This window comes from Felis catus, chromosome B1 (genome assembly GCF_018350175.1).
Source record: "Felis catus isolate Fca126 chromosome B1, F.catus_Fca126_mat1.0, whole genome shotgun sequence".
NCBI classification, from domain to species: domain Eukaryota; kingdom Metazoa; phylum Chordata; class Mammalia; order Carnivora; family Felidae; genus Felis; species Felis catus.
The window spans coordinates 139,838,218-139,863,066 of NC_058371.1; the positions used below are offsets into that span (position 1 = coordinate 139,838,218).

At 38.0% G+C, this 24,849-nt stretch overlaps 1 protein-coding gene across 1 annotated transcript in view; it reads left to right on the forward strand.

The window, feature by feature from the left end:
* Positions 1-615: 615 nt before the first annotated feature.
* Positions 616-24,849, forward strand: part of ANTXR2 (ANTXR cell adhesion molecule 2) — a 154,236-nt gene continuing 130,002 nt past the window's right edge. Inside the window, exons 1-7 of the mRNA XM_011281741.3 lie at positions 616-843; positions 1,632-1,703; positions 3,770-3,841; positions 20,113-20,194; positions 20,650-20,757; positions 20,894-20,962; positions 21,713-21,793. Coding sequence (XP_011280043.1) covers positions 692-843; positions 1,632-1,703; positions 3,770-3,841; positions 20,113-20,194; positions 20,650-20,757; positions 20,894-20,962; positions 21,713-21,793 — 636 coding nt within the window. The 5' untranslated portion in view covers positions 616-691. The remainder of the gene's footprint in view (positions 844-1,631; positions 1,704-3,769; positions 3,842-20,112; positions 20,195-20,649; positions 20,758-20,893; positions 20,963-21,712; positions 21,794-24,849) is intronic.

Below are 24,849 nucleotides of genomic sequence, written 5' to 3' on the forward strand. Positions count from 1 at the left end.
GAGAGAGACCTGGCCAGATCTTGCTCTTGGCCTTGATTGAAGCGGCTTCCCTGGAATCGCTAGCCCCAGGGCCCGCTCTGCCTCCTCCCCTAAAGGGGACCGCCCGGCTGCGCCGCGCCAGAGCAGAACACTGGGAAGAAAGTTTGGAGCGCGGGCGGGGGGAGTCGGGCCGCCGGAGGAAGGGAACGAGCGGACGGGGATCTCCGCTGCAAGTTTGCGCGGCCGTCCCCGCGTCCCGAGGGCGCCTGCCCCGCCCGGCACTGCAGCCGCCGGACATCAGCGCTCCGGGCGGAATGGGGCTTCGGGTCGGGGTCCGCGGCTGCCGCTAAAGGCTCGGCCAGAAGCCTGGAGCGAACTTCTCCTGAGCGCTGTCGCCGTGGGCCCTCATTGTCTGCAGGAACTCTGCGGAGGGGGAGGACTGGATCGCTCTTCCACTGGGATTCGTCAAGAGTTCCGGCGGCAGCTGCGGCGGTTGCAGTGTCTCCCTTTGTCCTCCTAGGACCTCCCTCCCTTCCTCTCTCCCTCCCTCAGTCAGTTAGTGGGTCCTGCTGCCCCGGGCGCCGGCGCCCTCGCTGCTCGCTGGCCCCCACCCCGGGGTGCGTCCCTGGTAACTCCTGCCACCTTAGCGTCCCCACGGAGTCGAGTCGAGGGGGCTGCGAGCAAGAGGCAGTCGCAGGCCCCTGGCCGCAGGATGGTGGCGGGGCTGTCCCTGGCCCGCAGTCCCGGGAGCTGGCTGGTCCCTGGGCTGTGGCTGCTGGTGCTCAGCTGTCCTGGGGGGCTGGTGAGCGCCCAGGAGCAGCCCTCCTGCAGAGGAGCCTTTGATCTCTACTTCGTCCTGGACAAGTGAGTGCCGGAGGGAGGTCCAGGGTCTTCTGTTGGTGGCACTGGATGAGCTGTGGCTGAGGAGACAGAGATGTGTGTGCTCTCTGGGGAGGGGTGTTGGAAACCCGAGGACGGGTACTTTGTGCCCTGTCCAAAGGGCAAGCGCTTTCTTATCTGTGCCGGCTGTGTGTGTGTGTGCGTGTGTGCGTGCGTGTGTGCGTGTGTGTGTGTGTGTGTGTGTGTGTGTGTGTGTGTGTGTGTACGTGTGTGTTGTGGGCGGGGGGAGGTGATCGTAGGAGCCCGGAGCTGCTGGGCTCTCTGGGGAAGTGGGGTAGTCACTGTTTGCCAGTCTTGGGGCCTCTTGGGAAATGGGAGAGTGTCTGTTTGGGGTAGCCGTCTGCATCTCTGTAACCTAGACGGGCTTGTTCCTCGCCCCCCCACCCCGGCCTTGTCCTTACCACCACCCCCCCCCCCCGCCCCCGGCCTTGTCCTTACCCCTCACTGGCTAGTTTGCCTGGTCTTCTCCTGATCACTGCGCTTTCATTGTGGCCAGGAAAACCTAGGGTCCACACACTCAGAGTGTTTTTCATTTCCTGTGAGGGGAGGTTGTGTTTATTTTGAAGAGTTGAGATCTACTCCAAACAACTGGGCAGGTGGTCCTAGAAGATGGCTTGATTTCCTTGATTTTTCTAGCGCCTAAGTTTTAGCGACTGATACACTTAAATTTTGCTTGAAGAGGAGGTCAGATTACCCTATGTAAATATTTTTTGTTTTTGTTTTTTTCTGATCAGTTCGTTTTCATTTTACAGGTCTGGGAGTGTGGCAAACAATTGGATTGAAATTTACAATTTTGTCCAGCAACTTACAGAGAGATTTGTGAGGTATTTCTCCCACTTTACTTTTCTAGGCAGGGAGGTTTGAGGTGGAAGGAAGTAGACTGAAGTGTAAGGTATCCCTTTTTTGAAAACTTTTTAGGGAGAGTCTTTACTGAGATGTTGATTTTTCAGTGCCTCAAGATCATTATTACATACATGTAGTTATTAGGACAGCCCTTCAGTTGTTCAGGGCTTTTATCATCTGGATCCCAGAAATTTGGCTCAGGCCCTGGGGAAGCATCTTCAAATACTATTCCAAATGTCTTTTCCTTTCTGAATTTTCATCTGTTTTGAATTTAAGTTATGCTTTCTCATAATTTATCACATTAAACAAATTTTATGCTAATAGTATCCATAATATATTTTTCTTTCCACACAGTTCTTAGCATTGTAGAGGTCCTCATTAAGAAAAAAAAAAAGTGTTGGTAAACTTCAAATGAACATGTGTTAATAACCCACTACCAGAAAAGGCACTTGTGTGTGTTTAAAGAAACGAGTTGTGTTTACCCAATGTGTGGGTGTGTGGCTGGTTTAAAATTTAACTGTTCTATATATGCAATAAGCCTTACTAGGAAAGACTGGTTTTCTCTCCTATAAAAAGCATAACTGCTATGAAATCCAGCTTACTCTCTTATTTAGAGGTAACTAGAAATTAGTGGCATCTCTGTTTAAAAATAACCCCAGGACACCAGGCTTTTGAGCCTTCTTTTTCCTTCTTTTTTTAAAGGAAAAAATGCAACGAGCAAATGCAAGTTTATCAAGATAATGCAAAGGACACAAAAAGGAGTGTATCATTAAATATTGCTTCTTTCAGTCTTGTTAGCCCAAATGTTTTCTGTAAAACAGGCTTGGATGATCAAAACATTTTGAAAGTCATGTTGCAAGTAACTTCAAACAATCTGTAGAGGCCTAGGCAATCCTTGCTTTCGGTTATTGGCAGCAGTAAACTTATCCCTATAAAAATGTATGCTTGTCCATGTTCAATCATCAGTCTCCTGCTTAAGAAGCCAAGTATAACACTCTCATTTCTGGACAGGGTCTGAAGTAAAACTGTCTAGGAAAGAAAAATAAATAAGCCCTATATCTTTAAATGTTAAAGGCAGTAGAGACAGTTGTTTATAAATTTTCTGATTTAATCCGAGAGTGCAGAACGTATCACACAGATTTTGATCGAAAGCAACGGATCCTTTCAATACAACGTTTTTAAGAAGTGGGGCCTTTATTTATTTGGTCTGGTTTGCACGTTGGAATTCTGTAATACACAGTTCTCTGGCTCAAATTTAGTTGCTTAGTTACTGACTCATAAAACATTGTAGGAAGTGAATAAAGGGTGACTGCTGCAGAGAATGACTTCAAATATGGATAAGTCTTTGAGATCATTCTGATCTTCAGTTTACAGATCTTTGTTTCCTATGGGCAGTTTCAGGTCTTAGTAATAGTTGCATAGAGTATCATGGAGTCAAGAACCATTACGTGAGATAAATGCCTAAGCTTAAAGGATGTAGCTAACTGGGGCAGGTGTTGCCATATAGAAATATGACGTTTGAGACTTGGGCAATTGAAAATGTCTAATCAAACTAATTGCTTGGTCTCTTTCACATTGTCCATGGCACTCTATAAGTATTCTAACTTCCAGATAGCTTTTGTTTGAACTCCTATCGTAATTGTGGTGATTAAATCAAACCAGCTGCTCCGTAGCCCTAAATATTGTTAATGACAATCACTCAGAAGGGTCTGGCTTCCTTTAAGGAGATGAGGTAGAACCAAGGGAAGAAGTGTTTTCTACAAAAGGATTTTACATTGGCCTAGAATTTATCTTTCTAGTTAGTCTCTTCCTTAAATGGCCCTATGGGTCATGGAGGATTGCTTGAGTGCTGAGAAGCACTGATTGAATCCAAAATGGCTTATGCAGTAATGTTAAGCAGAGTTAGTGTATCTATTTAGGGAGTTCTATTTAAAAGAAGCCTGGACCATCAGAGTCCGATTTTAACTGAGACTCCATAACTATATATCTGTATTGTATCAATATTTCTTTTAAAAATGTTTTAACTGCCTCTTTTCTTATTTTGCAGCCCTCAAATGAGATTATCTTTCATTGTATTTTCTTCTCAAGCAACCATTATTTTGCCATTAACTGGAGACAGGTTAGTGCATTATCATTTCACTGTAGGCTCTTAGTAGAGACTAATCTGGAAGGAATGATTGATATTTCCAAGTGGTGATTCGGGCCTCTCAGTGGACTCAAACAAATGCACAGACAATTCAGCTCTCTTCACTAATAGAAAGGAAAGGAGGTATGCATAATATAAAAGACCAGATAATCTGAAAATCAATATCATTCGTATTGTCCATGGAATGTACAATGAAACCCAGATCTCTGCCTTAGTGGTGTATTTGCTGCTTTCTACCTCTCTTTTGCTATAAGTAGTTCTACATCTTTCTTGTTTAAATGTAATATATTAATCGACTAGGAATTTGCAGAACATTAGGGAGGAGAGAGATATAGATCTCTTTGTATAATTACTAGATTCAGGAGACATCACAGATCTTCAGTCTTATGCTGAGGTCCACCGATGCTGAATATATTTATCCTTGTAAAGGAACTTGCTAGTTTTATTTATAATGTATATACATATAATATTATATATAAATTTATAAATATATACAAATAAAATATATATTATATGTTTAAATATACATAAAGATATATAAATACAAATACAAAGATTATACATGTAAATGAAAAAATATATAATCTTGTGAAAGCTGTGTTTTGCTTAATATGCAGATTTCTGAAAAGTTATACTTGAATACAGCTTTTTTTATAAATTATTTTTTCTTTAAAAATGTCAGGAGAACATAATTCTTATTTGTTTGTTTCAATTTTTTATTTAAATTTTAGTTAAGGAACCATAATATTTAAAAGGACTCAGGGAAAGAACTTATTTATACTTCACAGAATTAATTTGGAAATTATGTTTATATATATGTACATATACATATGTATATACACATATATATATATATATATAAACTTCTTTTTTCTTTTTTTTTTTTTTTTAATTTATTTATTTTGAGAGAGAGCACGAACATGGAAGGGGGAGAGAGGGAGAGAGAGAATCCCAATCAGGCTCCATACTGCCAATGAAGAGCCTGACGTGGGGCCTGAACCCATGAACCTGAGATCATGACCTGAGCCAAAACCAAGAGTTAGATACTCAACCGACTGAACCACTTAGGTGCCCCTAAGTACATACATATATATGTACATACAGCCCCTAAGTACATACATATATATGTACATACATGTATATACATGAATGAACTTATAATTTATTTGTGCTTTAAGTTTTACTTTTTCTGGAGAGGAAATAAGCTCTGTAGGTGAGGAGTCCAGCTTATGCCTTCAGTCGTCTCATCAATACTTTCCTTCCATACTTTCTTGTATGCATCTGTGTGCCATCAAGAGCCAGAGCAATAGTAGTCCCTTATAACCCAGCTACAATAGCTTTCTATACCTGGTGATTTAATACTCTTTGCCTCCATGAGAAGGAATCTTGTTCATTGCCCAGCTTAATTTTCAAAGAAACAGCTTTGGATCCAGATAGTTCTAATGGAGTCTATTCATTAAGAGAAAGAAAGAACAGTGTTAACACTTATGGGGTGCATATGCAGGGAAAAGCACTTAGCATAATGCCAGACACATAGTAGACTCTCAGTAATTGTCACCTGCATATGTTGTGCCAGGTTCTCTGTTAGGCACTTTACATATGGATCTTCCAGCACTTGCAAGATGAAGTGTAGTCATTGGTCAACAAAATTGGTATTGCTTAGACATGCGTGGAAATGGTTTAAATCGTTAATCTAAATTAGAGATTTTTCCTTTATCACTGGTTGAATCTAATTGAGGAGAGGAATGGGATAAAGAGGCTCCTATTTCAAGAGGCAGCATAAACACAAGCATTTTGCAGTTAAGAGTCACTGAACCAACGTACTAGCCAAATGGTCATGGACAAGATACTTAATCTCTTGATGCCTCAGTTTTGTCCATTTATTTGCGTAATGATGACAATGATGATTGTGATAACAATATCTGCCTCATAAGATTGTTGTGAGAACTAAATTCAGTGAATGTGGAGAATGCAGGACAGAGTCTGGTACGTTTGTATTCAGAAGATGAAAGCTTTGTTGTTGTGATTATTTATTACTATTATTATTGTTTGGATCTAGGGAATATGTAGTATTTTAGTGGTTAGCGAGGAATTATGTTTATTTAAAGGGACAATTGTCCTGCTTGAAAGGATTTATAATATTCTAGGAGAAATTTCAATAATGCTACTTGCAACTTATATACAGTTTGCTCCTTTCTCTCTTAAATAGGGATACATTCAGTTTTAATGAATTGCACTATTTGCGACATGCTGAACTAGTATGGGATGGCAGAAAATGCACTCAGAGGGCCTAGGTTACAATTACAGCTGTCCCACATACTGATTTAGAGACTTGGGGCAAGTCATCTACTCAATGTGTCAGTTTTTATGTCCATGAGCTTCGGATATAGTTGGCCATATTTTTTTTCTCTTTTTGTAATTTTTATTATTGATTATCTGCTATTTTCTTAAGAGAGTTATGGAGGTCAAAATAAGACATTGCATAAAAAAGTACTTTGTATATCACAGGACAAAGGATATTATTTCTTAGTTCTTTCACTAATTTTATTTTATTAAATCAGTAACTTCTCAAATTTCTGCGGTTCTGTGTATTTGGATATAGGGTCACTTGTCATCTATTACACATTCTCTGGTGTGTGGAAATCTTTCACATATTTAGATGCAAAATCACTGAACAAATGTTTCCGCTACTATTGTGGATCTTTGTTTCAAAGCCTAGAAATTGGAATTCTACATGTGAACACTCTTGATGTCACATATCACACTCACAAAGAGAGCCGGGTAAATGGGAAACATGGCAGATTTCACAATTTTGGTTCTGTTGCTCATAAATCTACAGTACAGTGATTATTATGAGAAGTACTGCTTTCATGTTTTTCAGAGTATTGCTAAATATTTTCAGTAGAGATGAATCAAGATTGGAAGGCAGTAAGTCCTTATGATAGTGCAGCGTCTTCTTATGGGGTTTCAGCATGGGGTTTCATTCATGCAAATACATGAATAGAATAATAAACTTGGCAAGAAGGGATCAGTTATACATTTTGCATTCTCATAATATAAAAACTTTACTCTTTTAAGTGTTTCAGTGAAATACTTTCTTCTTTTCTCTCACCCCCATGATTTTTGTCCTCTGTGTATCTGTTAGCCCATTCTTCCACCTACCTACTTACCTGCTTGCCTACCTTATATATGATGTACTGAGCATTATGGGCTCTGGGACCAACACAGAGATGAATAATCTAGTGTGTGTGAGAGGAAGGAGTGTGCACATACACATAAATAGCTCAGAGCTGTATCATAGGATCAGATAGGAGAAAAGTGCCATGTTGATTCAATATGGACAAATCCAGCCTCCCAATAATAGAGATTTGAATCAGTACTAATTTTAAAAGATATTTTTTTGCTATTAGGCTGCATAATTGGGGATGGTGAACCATGCTCACTTCAGTTCAATGTGATCTTAATGATGTAAAAGTGATTTAGTTGAAAACATTTAGTGAACAGTTATTATGTGCTAGGCAGTGTGCAAAATGCTTTCCATTCATTACCTCATTTCATCCTCATATCAATACATGTAATACATACTATTATTATCTTAACTTTACAAATGAGGAAATATCAGCTAAGAAACGTAATGTAGCTTATCCAAGGACATACACTTAATACGTGGGGAGCAGTATATTAGCCAGATGCTCTTCTAAAGTATAAAGTAGAGCATGTCACTCTCATGCTTAAGGCAGTTCTAATGGCCTAGAAGAGAAGGCACATGTCTCCTGGTGGCCTAAAAGCCCTACCTGATGGCTTTACCCAGTCCTCCTCTACAACATTGTGTGCCGCAGTTTAGCCCACAGATCTTTCCATTCCCTGAGGTGACTGAGCTTGTTTCCAGATTACAAATTTTGCTCTCCCTCTGCCCCAGAACTTCTCCTGGCCAGCTCATTCTTACCATTTAGGCACCATCCCATGTGTCCCCTTCTCTAAGACCCCTAGCCTACAGGATCAAGTCTACAGGAACCCTGGCCCTTCTCCCCAGAAATCTGTCACAATACTCTATTTGGTTATCAGTTTTTGAAATTGTTCTATTAATTAATTAATTTTTATCTCCATCACCCTACCATAAATTGTGAGAGAGCAGAGAGGTCTTCTTTGTCTTGTTCGTTCATATATTCAACACCAGAACAGAGCCTGGCACACAGTAGATGCTCAACAAATACTTGTTGAATGAATGGTTGAATTGGTCTGACACTAGAACCTGAATTATTAAGTACTGTCCTATATTTTCTTTCTTTGAGAAATGAGAAATGATGACTTAGATTTTCTTTCCTATTCTTATAGATCAGTTATAAACATTTCCAACTCTCTTTTTTTGAATATATTTTTAAAAAATTTAATGTTTATTTCTGAGAGAGAGAGAGAGAGAGCATTCATGAGTGGGGGAAGAGCAGAGAGAGAGGCAGACACACACTCCAAAGCAGGCTCCAGATTCTGAGCTGTCAGCACAAAGCCTGAAGTGGGACTAGAACTCACCAGTGGTGAGATCATGACTTGAGCCGAAGTTGGACGCTTAACCGACTGAACCACCCAGGTGCCCCTCCGATTGTCTTTTTAATATATTTGTTCCCCATGTTAAAAATAAATCATATAATTGTTTGACCTGAGAAGTTTCCATAGGCAAACTTACAGAAAATTAAATAGAAGTCATTTGATTAAGTTTAGATAATATATACATTTCTGTTATTTAAAAAGATTTCTCCTAATTCCTTAAAATCTGAGTTAAAAATTTACTTGTAATAAAATAGCCCTTCATAAGAATTGGGAACTTATAAATTGATTCATTTATTTTGCACAGAAATTTGGCAGTATCTGTAGAAGGTTAGAAGGTTCCTATCAGCCATCCTACTTTTTAGGACCATGTTCCACTGAAATACTAGCACCAGTGTGCAAAGATAGGTATGTGCAAAATTGGACACTGCAGTGTCGTTCATAATAGTGAAAAGCATTCACTCTAGATGCTCATCAATTGATACTGTAATTAAAATATATATATATAGAATGGGATACTATGTAGTCATTAAATGAATTGGAAAATCCATATATATTAACATGAAAATATATTTAAGATACATTAATTGGGAAAAGCAGGAACAGTCTGCTAAGTATGATATTATTTTTCTAAAATAAAAACAAAAAATCTTTTAACTGTTTTTATGGTGTGTGTGTGTGTGTGTGTGTGTGTGTGTGTGTGTGTGTGTGTCTGTGTGTGTGATCATAAATGCATGGAAAAAAGTCTGGAAAATGTGCAACAAACTGCTAAGGACAATACTGTCTTCGCAGTGAGATTCAGGGTGGGGAGAATCTTAATTTTTTAATTTCCATACACTTTGGTTATTCAATTTTATTTCAACATTAATTTATTATTTGTAAAAATTTAAATAAATGCTCAAATTTAAAAAAAAAAGGGGGGGGTTAGAGAGAAAGCATTTGGGAATAACATATCCAGTTGCTACCTTGGAGGGTCCTGAAAGCTCCTTGTTAAAATGAAAACACCAGGAGTGGACCTTGAGTCAAGTAGACATGGAAACTATATACTAGTTGTGTACCTTGGGGAAGTAATTTCATCTCTTGTCGGCCAATTCTTGTCTGTTAAAAGGAGCTAATCATTTCTCCCGTAGAGCAAGGTGGGGATGATTAAAGACATATGATGCATGAGAAGGCCTAACTGATGTTGGGTGGAAAGGGGTCTCAGGCTGAGATGGGATTTGGAGGTTATCAGTGTATACTACCATCGTTATTTTCATCCTAATGTGCAAGGGTTCTAACAGTAGTATGGAGACGTCAAATGAATTTGCTCGAAGTGACACGGCCAGGTAGTGAGAGCTGGGATTCACGCCCAGGTCTGACTCCTGAGTGTAAGCACTTAACCACTGCATTGCCTCAGAATTTCTATGTTCCCTCTTCCCCACATCTCACAATTAGTCAGAATGTGTCATAATTCAAAGACGCATTCATCCTCCAAATTTACTCTGTTCTCTTACAAACTTTTTTGCAGTTTATCCGTCATGCATTAGGTGAGAAGTGACTATAATTTTTTGGTTGTTGCTAATTATATTAAGGAAGTAATTACTTCTGCTTACAAAAGTAAGTTTTGGCCAGACATTGTACTAATCCTGAGAGGTCTGGGCAAGATAGCAGCTCAGATTCTATCATGGATGTGCTAATAGTTACTTTCAGTGCAGTCCTACATCTGCTTTATATTCTAGAAAATTAAATACATTGTTACTCAGACCTGGGAGACAAACCCGCATACTGAAGTGGTTAAATGTAGAGGTCAATTTCTCATGCCTCAGTAAAGCATAGTGAAATGGCATAAAGATATACACAAACTGCAGCGAGTATGGACTTCAGGTGTGAACCATGTAGCATACATTGGTAAGTGTAGACTAAATTGGAGGGAATGTTTTTCACAAAAAACAGATTGTGCAGAGCATCTTGTAAGCAGATATTTTTGAGTCCAGGACTGTTACCTTGGATTCTTTGGTTTGGACTTTGGGCCACGGAGACATTGGCATATGTTGGTCTTAGAGTGACATGCTAAATAAACAATGAGCAAGTTTTTATATAATGTACAATAAAGTTAGCTAAACCTGTTAGTTCCTAAGATATTAGAATGCATTAGCAATGTTTGTGCTTAGAAGATAACTCCTTCCCTGCTTTGTAACCTTTAAACATTTTTTAAGTTGAGGAGCTAGTAGAGAGCAATTACTTTTTTGCAGTTTATCCTTTATGCAGTAGGTAGTATAGTAGTATATAATAACATGATTAAATAAAGTGGGTATATTTCAGTGAATGAACAGATTTTCCTTCATTATTTTTTTTCTAATTTTATCAGCTTGGTTAATATCGTGTTTTGTTATTATTATTTTTTTAATGTTTATTTTTTGAGAGAGACAGACCAAGCATGAGCAGGGGAGGGGCAGAGAGAATGGGAGACACAGAATTCGAAGCAGGCTCCAGGCCCTGAGCTGTCAGCACAGAGCCTGATGCGGGGCTCGAACTCATGAACCGTGAGATCATGACCTGAGCTGAAGTCAGAGGCTTAACTGACTGAGCCACCCAGGCACCCCAGTATCATGTTTTATTAATGGAAGGAGGCAGTAAAAGTAGTAGATGGAGTTTATTGAGCACTTACTATGTGTCAGAGATTTTGCTAAGTGCCTTATATGCAATAGCTCGGGTAGAGTACTAAGGACTAAAGTGCTAAGTGGATTGTAAATTATTGGTAATTTGTAGAGATGTAAAATAACACGTTGAGAACAGTGTTTCATATTCTACTCAATCTGCTAAATTTTACCTTCTAGAAAACATTTAATTGGGGCACCTGGGTAACTCGGTAGCTTGAATGTTCATCTCTTGATTTTGGCTAAGGTCATGATCCTGGGTTCGTGGGATAGAGCCCCACGTTGGGCTCTGTACAGAGCGTGGAGTCTGCTTGGGATTCTCTCTCTCTCCCTCTCTCTCTGCTTCTTCTCTGCTTGAAAGCATGCTCTCTCTCTCTCTCAAAATAAATAAGCATTAAAAAAACTCTATAATTCTATGTAATTGGCTGATCATCACAAAGTTACTGCATCGCTACATTTTGTTCGCAGTTACTATTTATTTCAAGAATTAATGTTCCTGGCTAATAATCTCTTGAGGACAAACAGAATTGACGTATGATACAAATATTTATAACATTTATGCACATGCACTTATCTAAATTGGCATTTGGTAGCATAAGTATATGAAGCTTTGTAGCTTTTGTGGCGGATTGTTCTGTGGCTTCCATTTAAGTAAAGAACACATACAAACATATATATATATATATATATATATATATATATATACACACACACATATTTAAATACATAATTAAATTACATATATTTAAGTTTATAAATTCATTTAAATATAAAGTTTAAAAATCTGGTGTGGGCCTATGACTGACTTTAACCAATAGAGTTCAGCCCATGAAAACATGGAACTAAGCCTTAATAAGGCATGAGAGTTTCCTTTCTTGTGCTCCTAGTAGCCAGCTGTCATATAAAAACTTTGATTACCCCAAGACCACCATCATAAGAGGAAATCCAACCTAGCCATGTGGAGAAGAGAATGATCAACAGTCCTAGCTGAGCTACGCAATAGCCAGCACCAGTTCTGACTTGCCAACCATGTGAGTGAAGCATTTCAACTCTTCTAGCCATTCCTACTTCCTAGCTGACAATGTGTGAAACTTAGGAACTGCCCATTCAGTGCACAGGATTATGAGGAATAGGAAATTATGTTTTTTACACCACTAATTTTAGTGTAGTTGATTATGGCCAAAATGGAAATGTGACTGAGGTAGGTGACAAATGACCTTGAAGAGATTGATAGTGAAAACTGGAAGGGCAGTGAGCAAAATTGTTAAATTGGAGGTTGAAGCAGAAAGGACCATTGTCCTTTGGTGGTAATGTGCAAAATAGAAAATGTACATAATTTGATACGTGGGGATCTCCTAAAATTTTTAATTTTTTTTTTAGTGTTATTTTTCAGAGAGATGGAGACAGAGTATGAGTGGGGGGAGGGGCAGAGAGAGAGGGAGACACAGAATCTGAAGCAGGCTCCAGGCTCTGAGCTGTCAGCACAGAAACCATGAGATCATGCCCTGAACTGAAGTCAGACGCTTAACCAACTGAGCCATCCAGGCACCTCAATCATAAAATTTTTAAAGGGCTTTTTTTCAACTTGGATTAAAAGAGATAGAGATTTCAAAATGAGAGACTTCTGGGCTTCAATTTTATATGGGCAGGAAGGAATCACACGTGGTCTACTTGTGAAAAAAGAATGACTCAGAAAGTAAGACCAAAGCCCAGAGGATGGAGCTGAAAGCCACAAAGATACAGTTCCCCTAAGTAGAGTTGAGCCCTAATCAAAGAATTGGGAATATCCACACAGATGAAATATGACACTTCTGGTACCAATTTCTCTTTTGATTCATGACAAAACACCCCAAAACTTAGGGGCTTAAATAAGAACAATTTTATTACCATTAACGATTCTGTGGTTTGAGGGCTTGGCTGGGAGGTTTCTCTGCCCCATGTGGTATTACCTGGTGCTGTAGTCACAGAGGCTGGTTTGTTTGTGTTTGAGGCTGCTTGTTGATTCTGGAGCTCAGCTAGAGCTGTTTAATGGAATAACGCGATTCTCCTCCATGGGACCTCTGAATGTGGCATAGTTTCTAACAGCATGATAACTGGGTTCCAAGAGAGAGCCTTCCAAGAGCAAACATTACAAGATGAAGGAAACAAAATCCCTGGTTTTCTTAAAGGTTGGACTTAGATATCCAACAACATCACTTCTACCTTATTCTATTGCCAAACGGTAACAGGAGTAGACCAGATTCAAGGGGAGAGGAGATAAATGTCATCTCTTGATGGAAGAATGGGCATACATGAGTGGGAAGGAATTGACAGAGGTCATATTTGGAGATTATCTACTAGGGATTTTATAAAAAGTAATAATGAAATTCCAAGATGAATCTCTTCTGAAATAAATATGTTAAGTTAGAGAAAAAAATATAAAACTTGTATATAACCAAAATAACAAATGAGATAGGTGATTTTGGTGCTAGTCTTCAGATTCTAGTATGACCCATAATCCATCTCAGTAATTTTAAATGCCAAGTGTCCTTTACTTTTATTATTTATTATTACCCTTTTCCTCTCATTCCTTTTGTTGTTTTCTATATATTAAAATATTTATTAACAACATTAATACATTCCCTTTTGTTATTTTAATATTACCATTATGTCCTTCTTGAGTTATGTTAGAATAGATTGGCACATTCTGCTTTATCTCCATGATTTTGGATGGTATTATTAAATTTAAACTCTCAAGGACTTAATAATTAACAATATGCAGAAATACTTTCTAATACAACGTGAGGATGGAAGTTTTATTAATTAGAAATGACTGAAAATTTAAAAAAAAAATCTTAAAAATTTGTGCTGTAAAAGAAGAACATTTTGAGATTGTTGGTATTTGACTGTTTACTCAAGAGCCATAGTGAACCTTATGCATATGATTTGTAGTTCGTGTGATTTAATGTACAGTTTTAAAATGGTGTGTTTCATCAGGGACGATTAAAGGGATAGTTCTCAAATGAGGCTTATAAACCATGACTAACAAAGCTGATAATTCATGCTTATGTTCTCTTTTATGGATAAAGAGATAGTACAGTGAATAGACATAAAGTTGGTATTGATAATTGAATACTTATGTGCCATGTAGTATACTAAGTGTTTTACATATAATAGTATCTTTAATTTTTATAACAACTCTACTATGTAAGTACTACCATCACCCCCATTTTTCAGGTGGGAGAAATGGAAGACTAGAGAGGTTACATAACTTACCCAATGTTGCAAGACTAAGAGGCATTAGGGCTAGGAACTGAGGCCAAGGCCCCATTGCTTGACCTGGATGCTACATTCATTATTTGATGCAGAGTGGCATAATGAAAGAATTGAGGGTTGGCTTGTGGATGACCCCACTCCATCCCTGACACATTATGTGATAAGAGAATAATAACTAATGTCTACATAGCACTCACTTTGTACCAAACACATATACATATGCATTATATGATAGGTTTTCCAGAAGAGTAACATAGCAATGAAAATGAGAAACTATAATGAAGAGGATTTGTTTTGGGTGCTAGTCACTTTCTTTCTCCTGTCTCTCTCCTAATACCCTCTCTGACCAGTCACTTACTTCCTTTCGAATGCTCAAAGGTGCCAAATAACATTATGTTGTAAATATCATAGTGGTCACCCAATAAATACGTACAAAATGAACGAATGAAAACCTAACTGGAGCAGGCATTATTATTTACATTTTATGGATATGGAAACTGAGCTCCAGGAGATTAAATAACTGCTGGTATTATATAGCTCGTTAGTTGCAGAACCAGACTTGCAGTTCATTTTTAATTTGCTCTAATCCTTGAGTCTTCCTACCTCATTACATAGCTTCCCATTTAACTTCTTTCCAGGAGTTCACTATAACTCTTTCCTCTCTTCTTTTTCCTTTTCCTCCTTTCTGGTTTCTATATCAAAATGTTCAACTCTCAGTTTGCTGGGTGAGCTCTCGTTAGAATCAAGGAGAAAGTAGACTGGGTGAACAAAATCCTACTAACACGGGAAATGACTAATACCAACTTAACGACAATAGTAGCTACAGCTTACTCAGTACTTATGTGCCACTGAATCCTCACAATGGCCCCATGGGGTAGATATTTTCACCTCTATTTTACAGATGAAGAAACAAGATAGGGCTTGGAATTAATCTGTATTATCTCTGGCTGTAAGCTGTACCATCTGAGAAAGTATATTGTACAATTTAAAAGATTATCCTAGGTACCCCCCAGCCCCTTCAGTAGAGGACTGACTGGCAAAATAGTTAAGGAAAAGAGCATTCCAATAACATGCAAAGGTTTTTAAATTAGTTTAGATTAGAAGTTCTTAATTCTGGCTGCACATGAGAATGCTCTGGGGAGTTTCTAAAAAATACCTGAATCTTTCACAAAACAAGTGAATTAGAATCTCTTCAGTTAGAGCCCTGAAGAGATTTTTTTTAAGCCCATCATTGATTCCAGGGTACAGCCACGGTGGAGAACTAAGGTGCATCTGTAGAGATGTGTGTGGACTATTTGTGAGCCCTTCTCATATCACCACATAGATTCAGTGTTCACTTGCGGTGGGTGCTCAGCAGGGGGATATAGATTGACTAAAATCTGGAAAGAGCTTTGAAATCTGAAAAGTTCAATTACCATACAGATATATTGTATAAACATAATGTCCTTAGTCACAGGTAAAAGTTACTTAAAATTAAAAAAAAAATGTGCCTCAATTGTGTTAGTTGGGCAAGTTAGAATTCTTTGCCAACCGTTTTATTATGCCCCTATTTACAATATATATTTATGTTTAGTTATGACATCTTGAACACTTTTCAAAATCCAAAGTGTTCTATGCGTGGGGAAAAGCCATTGATGTAGCACATTATATGGCAGCTGTAGTTGCTGTGTTTCCTTTCCTTCTCTTGTCTTTTTGTCCTTTCCCTTCCCTTTTATCTCTTCCTTTCCCTACTCAGCAGAGAAATTTGAAAGATACTAACAGAGTGGGAAGTGTTATTTTATAGATTTAAAAAATGAGTCTGTGTGTTTTTGCCTTTCTTCCCTGTCCCTCTCTCTCTTTCTCTCTCTAATCAGTATAATTACAACATAAAAAAGAAAGAGTTGATTATACATTTTGGCCCCCTGATTCTCAACAAAAAAATCGAGCTTTAATGTTTCATTTTACTTGTTTCAAGTCTCTTTCCAAAAAGTATTTGAGGTGTCACTGAACATAATAACATTGCAGAAAGATAACAACATAAAAAAAAGAAAAGTTAAGATCTTGCGAAAGAGGATGTAGCAATAGGTTAATCATAGGAGCGTAGCAGAATTCTGTGAATGAGTAAGAAATTTACCGTGGGCTTCCCAATAATCAGGGCAAGAAACAGTTCACGTAGTCGTAGTTAGCAGAATGGAGGAAGTATGTAGCGATTACTCAGGGATGACAAGAAACTTCTGCCTCGAGACCTTATAGGGGACATTATGTGTTATGATAGCAGTGCCCTTGACTACCGCTTCACAACAAATACCAAAGTAGTTTTGGTATCTCTCTTCCTGTAGTTGAAGACCTAAAGTTAAAACCAAACTTGGTGAGGATGATCTAAGATGCTGTGGGATTTGAGCTTTGTAATGTGTAAATATTTTTTTGTTTTTATCATTCCTCACTTGACTTTTTTTTTTTTAAAGAGTCTTCTTGAAGTCTTAGTGTAGATGAATGAGTCCTGTTTTTAACCTTCAACATCATTTGCTTTCCCCTAAATTAGCTGTTTACGAATAGACAAATTTAGAACTTCTTTTTAGTGGCTTGGGATTTTTTGAAGCCCTGAGATCTGCCCTGTCTTGTTTTAGCTTTCCTTCCCCCTAAAGTGATACTTGTTGAGGCAGTAGAGGCTGACAGACTGTGTGGTTACACGGGAAGGAGATAAGACCAGGGCTCATGTGTGTTGATGTTGACTGTGGGCAAGAAACGCTTTCCCTCTAGGACAGTGCGGCTGCAAAAGGAATGATGGAATTCAGTGCTATGTAGAATGTTATGGTATCAGGTGTGGGTATGGATAGAAAAGCCAGGGGCACTCTACTTCTAATGAAATGAGCTAGCTGAGACATCCCTTCCAAAAAAGCTCTGACTTCCACACTGGGCAAGTTCATTTAACTTAGAGTTGTCTGCTGCTGTTGTCTGGTGTCTGGTTCTTAGAAGTAATTAAAAGGTGAAGTGAATCTAAGCTGAATGGAGAGGGTGATTTTTACCTTGCAGAATCTGTGTAAACTTAAATTTCAGTTTTCTTTTTCATTTCCTTTTTGGTAGCAAACAATGCTTGAGGCCATGCTACCACTCATTTCTGGGAAGTATCAAATAGTTGGTTTTTGTCCGCAATGAGACAGCGTCAGCTTCAAGTTGTTTCTGTAGACACTAAACATAAATATTTAGGTAAAACAAGCTTATAAATTATGTGATTTACTCCATCATCTGTGGAATTAGAAATCTTTTTCCTAGGACATATTGAAACATTTATTGAACACTTACTTTGTAAAAGGCATTATAGGGGCCCCTGGGTGGCTCAGTTGGTTAAGCGGCCGACTTCGACTCAGGTCATGATCTCACGGTCCGTGAGTTCGAGCCCCGCGTCGGGCTCTGTGCTGACAGCTCAGAGCCTGGAGCCTGTTTCAGATTCTGTGTCTCCCTCTCTCTCTGACCCTCCCCCGTTCATGCTCTGTCTCTCTCTGTCTCAAAAATAAATAAACTTTAAAAAAAAAATTAAAAAAAAAGGCATTATAATCAGTAAGTGCAGAGTAAGGGGATACATTATAAATGATAGACACAGTGATAGCCCACTGTAAACTTGCATTCTAGTTGAGAAGTTAAAATATGAGATTCAGTTAAATTAAATTAGTTACATTATTTCGAAGTAGAATGTTTTTGAGAGCCAGAGTGTTCTTTAAAGTAAAAGTTGAACAACGGTCTATTTGCAGTACCTTACAAGAAAGAGTGTGATTAAATTAAAGGTAGGTTCAGAATAGGCTGATTTTATTTTATTAAAAAAATTTTTTTTTAATGTTCATTTATTTTTGAGACAGAGAGAGACAGAGCATGAATGGGGGAGGGGCAGAGAGAGGGAGACACAGAATCCAAAACTGGCTGCAGGCTCTGAGCTGTCAGCACAGAGCCCGACGCGGGGCTGGACGCGGGGCTGGACGCGGGGCTGGACGCGGGGCTGGACGCGGGGCTCCATCTCACGGACCGCAAGATCATCACCTGATCCGAAGTCGGCCGCTTAGCTTAACGACTGAGCCACCCAGGCTCTCCCAGAATAGGCTGATTTTAAACCAGGTATTAAGAGAGACAGAGATGGTAGGAAGAGATGACTGAATCAGGAAGGAAGAAGATTAAGATCAAACTTTGAAAGTTGTCTTGTGTTTTTGGAACATTTCTTGAGATGGAAAACTTGTCTGATAATAATTTTCATTGCCATATCAGCATATAATCAAGAAGTTACTTTTAAAACATGATTGAAGCTCTGGTAAACGGTTCATTTATTTCAAGTATTTGACATACAACATTGATGCATAAGTTTTTTTTTTTTTTTTTTTACGATTTCTGACATGTTTTAATAGTGTATTATACACACACACACACACACGTTTATGTATGACTCCAGTAGTTCCTTGATGTTCAGATAATTCACTTTTTATAATTAATTTTTCATCTATCATTCCTAGTAGTGCAGGTGCTCTTCATGTTTTATTTAAAGTATTACATTTCAGGGGCGCCTGGCTGGCTCCATCGGTAAGGCGTCTGACTTCAGCTCAGGTCATGATCTCATGGTCCGTGGTTTTGAGCCCCGTGTCGGGATCTGTGCTGACAGCTCAGAGCCTGGAGCCTGCTTTGGATTCTGTGTCTCCCTGTCTCTGTCCCTCCCCCCCATCTCTCTCTCTCTCTCTCTCTCAAAAACAAACATTAAAGAAAAAAAATTTAAAAAAAAGTATTATACTTCAGTTTACCATTGCAAGGCTCTTCTGTATAGAAAGTTATTTTTCTTTGCTTCTTTTTAAAAACTAAAATTTCGAAAACAATATGTTAAGATCTCTCTTCTGGTCTTTTAAACTTAAAATTTTTAAATGAAATTTTAAGTTTATCTCAGATTGTTTTTGTAAAGTTGTTATATTTATCTCATATGACTCTTACAATTTCTTTATTTTTCAAGGGGTCTTTGGAACCTGTATTTAAAAAACCCTGAAAAAGGAGTCTTCTCTTACTTAATACACATAAAATAGCTCTTAATAGTGTAGTCATACTTCATTTAGACATACCACATTGGAACACTAATTAGTCATGATGGAAAAGATTCTTCTATAGTTTTTCATCTTTTTCATTTATACTGCCTCTTGCAAGAATCCATTATCATCCATCCATCCATCCATCTACCCATCCACCCATCTACCCATTTATTCTTTCATTTGTTCATCAAATATGTATTACTACCTGCCGTATTCAAGACAATGAGCTGTCCAGTGTTCGGATGGGTGAGATGTTACAAAAATGACTAGATTCTGAGATATTTGACTCTGGAAACAAAAATGGAGAATGTTGATTTCTAGAAGTTAAGGATTAAGTAATGTGCCTTGGAAATTTGCAAATAACAAAGAAAATTTTCAACGTGTAGGGAAGTGGTTAAGTGCTTCAGAAAGGCTTTTTTCACTTCAGCTGACCTCCTCAGTCCTTGTTTATTTTGGATGAAGGAAAATGTTTTAACATTTAGTAAAAAATACGATAGAAGTTATCTGTTCTCAGTTCAAAAATGCCTAGAATATCCCTAGATTTTTCAAGATGTTTCACATCATCAGTACTTTTACTTTTTGTAGTTAAAATATAAATGCTATTAAATACTTAACTAAAATAGCAAAAAGTATGAGAAGTTATCTGTCCTCAAGGTCCATGTTCTTTCCTCTTACTGAAGAAACCTGAGTTGTAATACTGCCATGTTTTTTGATAAGTGCTTATTGTGATCTTTGCTCATTTTTCTTTTGTTTGATGTTATAATGCATTATTTTTCAGGGGCAAGATTAGTAAAGGCTTGGAGGATTTAAAACATGTTAGTCCAGTAGGAGAAACATACATCCACGAGGGACTAAAGCTAGTAAGTTCTTTTACATTTATAAGCATAGGGGAGAATGTTTTCTTATTCTGTAATACAATAAACTGTAACTCTCTAGTAAAACTCAAAGGTCCCATTACATGTTTATCTTTAAAAGTTTTTAAACATGCTTTTGTTATTCTAAGGATGAGACTGACTTACCATGGTGATAAGAAAACTTTGGATGGCATTTTGCTTTTTAAGGAATTTTTCATCTTCTGTGTGATTACATTCAGACTAGTCAATCAAAGCTTAAAATTTATCTCCTTTAAACCCAATAGTAACTACTCTATACTGTGAATATATGCACATTTCAAATAAAATAGTTAACCCAAAATACCCTGTTTTAAAAGTCAGTCTATAATATTTTGATTTTGTCAGACTCCTAAATTCAGCTTGACGGAGTATGCTGGTTAAAAGTTAAAATTCTTAGTTGGATAATTATTCTTCATTTTCAGGCAAATGAACAAATTCAGAAAGCAGGAGGCTTAAAAACCTCCAGTATCATAATTGCTCTGACAGATGGTAAGTTGGACGGTCTGGTGCCATCATATGCAGAGAGAGAGGTGAGTATTGAACTGAACCTGTTCTTTATACCCCAGTGTATTTTGCTGTGTGTCTCTGTATGGATAGCCTGATATTTGGATAATTCACCTCTGTCTCTCTCCCTCTGTCTTTCTCTGTCTTTCTCTCTCTCCATAGGCAAAGATATCCAGGTCATTTGGCGCTAGAGTTTATTGTGTTGGTGTCCTGGACTTTGAACAAGCTCAAGTGAGTACAGCAGATCTGCAAACTTTAATCTAAATTACATAATTGTCCTAAGGATAGCTTATCAAATTTTTTTCACTGATGACTTACTGTGATGCTAACCATTTGCCAAAGGTTTTCTATAAGGGGGCCATATGTCTTGAAAGCTGCATCAGTCATATCTAGTTTTGATAGGTTTCATTACTGAAAACAAAACTCTAAATTTCGTGACTATTCATTTGATTTGAAGAAACTAATATTGTAGGATATACATTTGGATTAAAATAACATGAATGCTCCTTCTTGAACTCAACTGACAAGATTATTATGACAGTCTTATAGAGGTATTTTAGTTTGATTGAAAACTTGACTCTTAGGAGTGCAGGGATTTGGGAAAACAAAATTTTTTAATTAAGTTTTGAGGGCTTATATATTATTATTTTTTTTTCTGCTCACCAAGATGACTTTGCATTTAAACTTTTGGTTGAATGTGACATAGGACTCCTGTGTCTCATGGCATTTACAGCTAGCAGAGCTCTGCACTGCTTTGAGATTCAAACTTGGGGCCAATGTAAAGGGGCTGTGGCTGATTCATTTCATTGTGATACATTTAGAATGACACTGGTGCCGTCTCCTTCAATTCCTGACAGGCTACCCTGGTGAATTAATCTGTAGTGTAATTTTTCAGATGAACATAACTGAAACATAATGAAGTGTATAAAATCTTGTATGTCTCAACTACCCGTTAATTAAATGTTCCTCCTTTTACTAAAGCTGGAAAGAATCGCCGATTCCAAGGAACAAGTTTTCCCTGTCAAAGGCGGATTTCAAGCTCTTAAAGGAATAATTAATTCTGTGAGTATTTTTCTGGGGGTAAGAAAGTCTCATAATTTTAGATACATTTTACAAATGTTGGCAGTAGTCTTGATGTCCAGTTCAGGTAGTCATTGTGTTAAAAAGGAAGTTTGTTTGGTACTGTGAACACAGCATAATTCGGAAGATCTGAGATTTTGTTTGTGAGATTTGGTGTTGATTCTTAGACGTTGAACTCGGTGAGCCTGGGTTTGTGATTTCAAGTTTAAGATCTTAGCCTGAGACCCTTATATCCTTTGAACGTGGAGTTCCTCACTGTCTTGATATCTGGTAAGTTTTATAGGATTTATGGAGGAAGTATAAAATAAAAATTTGGATTGGAATTTGTGTGATTTCTCCCTCCTCCAAATACGGTGTTTCGTGGCTGTCAGGCACCTTGCCCCAGCAGCCGAGTATTTGACTGCTGTTGTTCTTTCCGTTTTAATGATTAATAGTTTCACTGGAGCTCATAATATTTCTGTTTGGAATTCAGTTGCTCTGTCTCTGGTGATCGTTAGAATCGAGGCTACCCTAAAGAGTATGATGGGAAGTGGGATGATGAAATGTGAAGCAAAACTCCTAGGCTTTCACTGCTGAGGTTTATGTTTCATTTTACTGCCTTTTGCTAGAAGCACTAGGAACAGTTGCTATTAAGTATTTATGATATTTTGGTAAACACCATCCTAAAATGGAAGCGAGTAATATATAGTCTCTAAGCTAGAGCCTTTCCTTTAATCTTTAGGTATTTACTGAAGGGCGGTGGGGTGGGGGGAAACAACTCAGTGTCTTTGGATGTTTCGTTCTGGCTTTTAAAATTTCTCTTTAAAGATCATTCATGTGTTTCACAACCAGAGTGAGATGGATTGATTTTGTTTTTAAGTAGCATGCGAGTTTTTTTCCCCCCTCACTCATAGAACTTTCCAAAGAAAAAAATATGATTTGGTTCTATCACGTATCGGTACTTCTAGTGGGCAGGCCGAATGTAAATACAGAATGGAACAGAGATTTTGTTATTTTAGGAGTTTAATTATGCTTAGTATTTAGAAAAAATTGCAGTGTAAAAAACAGTAAATATTTTTATACTTGGATTCAAGGTAAATACTCTGCAACTGTGATTTGTTTTAAAATACAGAAATATGCATGGTCAATGCAAAAGGGAGGATAATTTGATCCTATAAATAAACAAACCAGCAGATTGTGTTTTAAATAGAATTTCATTGTGCTTGGGAATTTGCAGTTATTTTTATAATTATACTGGGAAGGAGAGAAGACCTCTCTGGATTATTTTATTTGGAATTTTTTTCTCTGTATAAAAAAGGTTCACTTCAAAAGACTAATTGGTTTTTTAAAACTCTTTGCTTATGGGCTATGACTGCATATTTCTCCTGTAGGAAATTAGTAGTTGACAACCAGAGAAGATACAGTTGTTGTTTTATTTGTTAAACTTCATTTATTTTATTTGTATTGGAGAAACTTTAGAATGGAATTTCTAGCTGCAGTCTTTCTGGCCTGGAGTTCTTGATGGACTTTAGCTTGAGTAAGTTATGTGGAAAGAGTTAGCATGAAATTAGAAAGACTTGTGTTATTTTAGCTACAGATTGCAAACAAAGCCTCTTGAGTTTCATCTGGTGGAGGCCGATGGGTATAGCGTTCATTTTAATACAGTTCCCCTTCAGCTATTTTGTCACTAAAGGAGGAGTAAATTCTCCTCAGGGAAGCCAACCTCTGGGGAAAGTCTGGCAGTAACATGGCAGAGTTGACAGGGGGACAAATGGAGTCATCACAACCAAAGTTAATCTCACTAATGGTTGAGATTTTTAACATGATGATAGCTTGGGATTTTTGCTTACTTTGCAGAAATTTAAGGCAATTCAAACACTTTATCTCTCTCCAAGGCAGAGATTGCCTCATCTCTGATAATATACAAAAGCTGTAATTCTGCCTTAAATTTGAATTGCACTTTATACTGACTAAGTACCATGTTATCTTCAAAAAACTATATTTGGTATTTAAAACAAATATACTGTATCTATTTCAGGGTAAGGGCAGAGAGAAGAGACGATCTCTTTATTCTTTATGATTTACCAAACTAGTAGACAAAATTGTGCTGTGAAATGTATTTATGCAAAGCTAAGCAAATGTAAAAAGTTAGAAAATTTAACTCTTTCAGATGTCTGGTGCTTTGATTTTTTTTTTTTTTTAATATTCATTTTTGAGAGGGAGAGAGAGAAAGAGACAGAGTATGAGTGGGGGTGGGGCAGAGAGAGAGGGAGACACAGAATCTGAAGCAGGCTCCAGGCTCTGAGCTGTCAGCACAGAGCCCGGCAGGGGGCTTGAACTCCCAGACCACGAGATCATGATCTGAGCCGAAGTCGGATGCTTAACCTACTGAGCCACCCACGTGCCCCCACATGTCTGGTACTTTGAAGGCAAAATATTAGTTAAATTGAGAGATAATTTCTTTTTCCTGCGAGAAGTTCTTCAAATACATCTGGCTTTATTGCCAATGAATGAATTTCTTTGAAGTTAATCCTTTTTTTTTTTCAACGTTTTTTATTTATTTTTGGGACAGAGAGAGACAGAGCATGAACGGGGGAGGGGCAGAGAGAGAGGGAGACACAGAATCGGAAACAGGCTCCAGGCTCCGAGCCATCAGCCCAGAGCCTGACGCGGGGCTCGAACTCACGGACCGCAAGATCGTGACCTGGCTGAAGTCGGACGCTTAACCGACTGCGCCACCCAGGCGCCCCTAAGTTAATCTTTAATTGAGAAAAAATGTAATGTGTTTTTCTTGCTTTCTCGATCCTCTCTCACCTGCCCACCAAAATCCAGTGACCTAGATGGTCTGGTCCCTGATTGTATATCACGTTTTGTTAAGACATCATTTGTCTAAAATCCACTTCTTAATCAGCAAGGATAGGTGTTTCATTTTGGAGCCTTCCTTCCTGTAGTTAAAAAAAAAAATAAATAAATAAAAGAAGCTCTGTAGCAGTACTGTTTTCTGTAACTTCAAAAACAAGGGACTGAAAAAGGCCTTTGTTCTGAACATTTTGCATGTT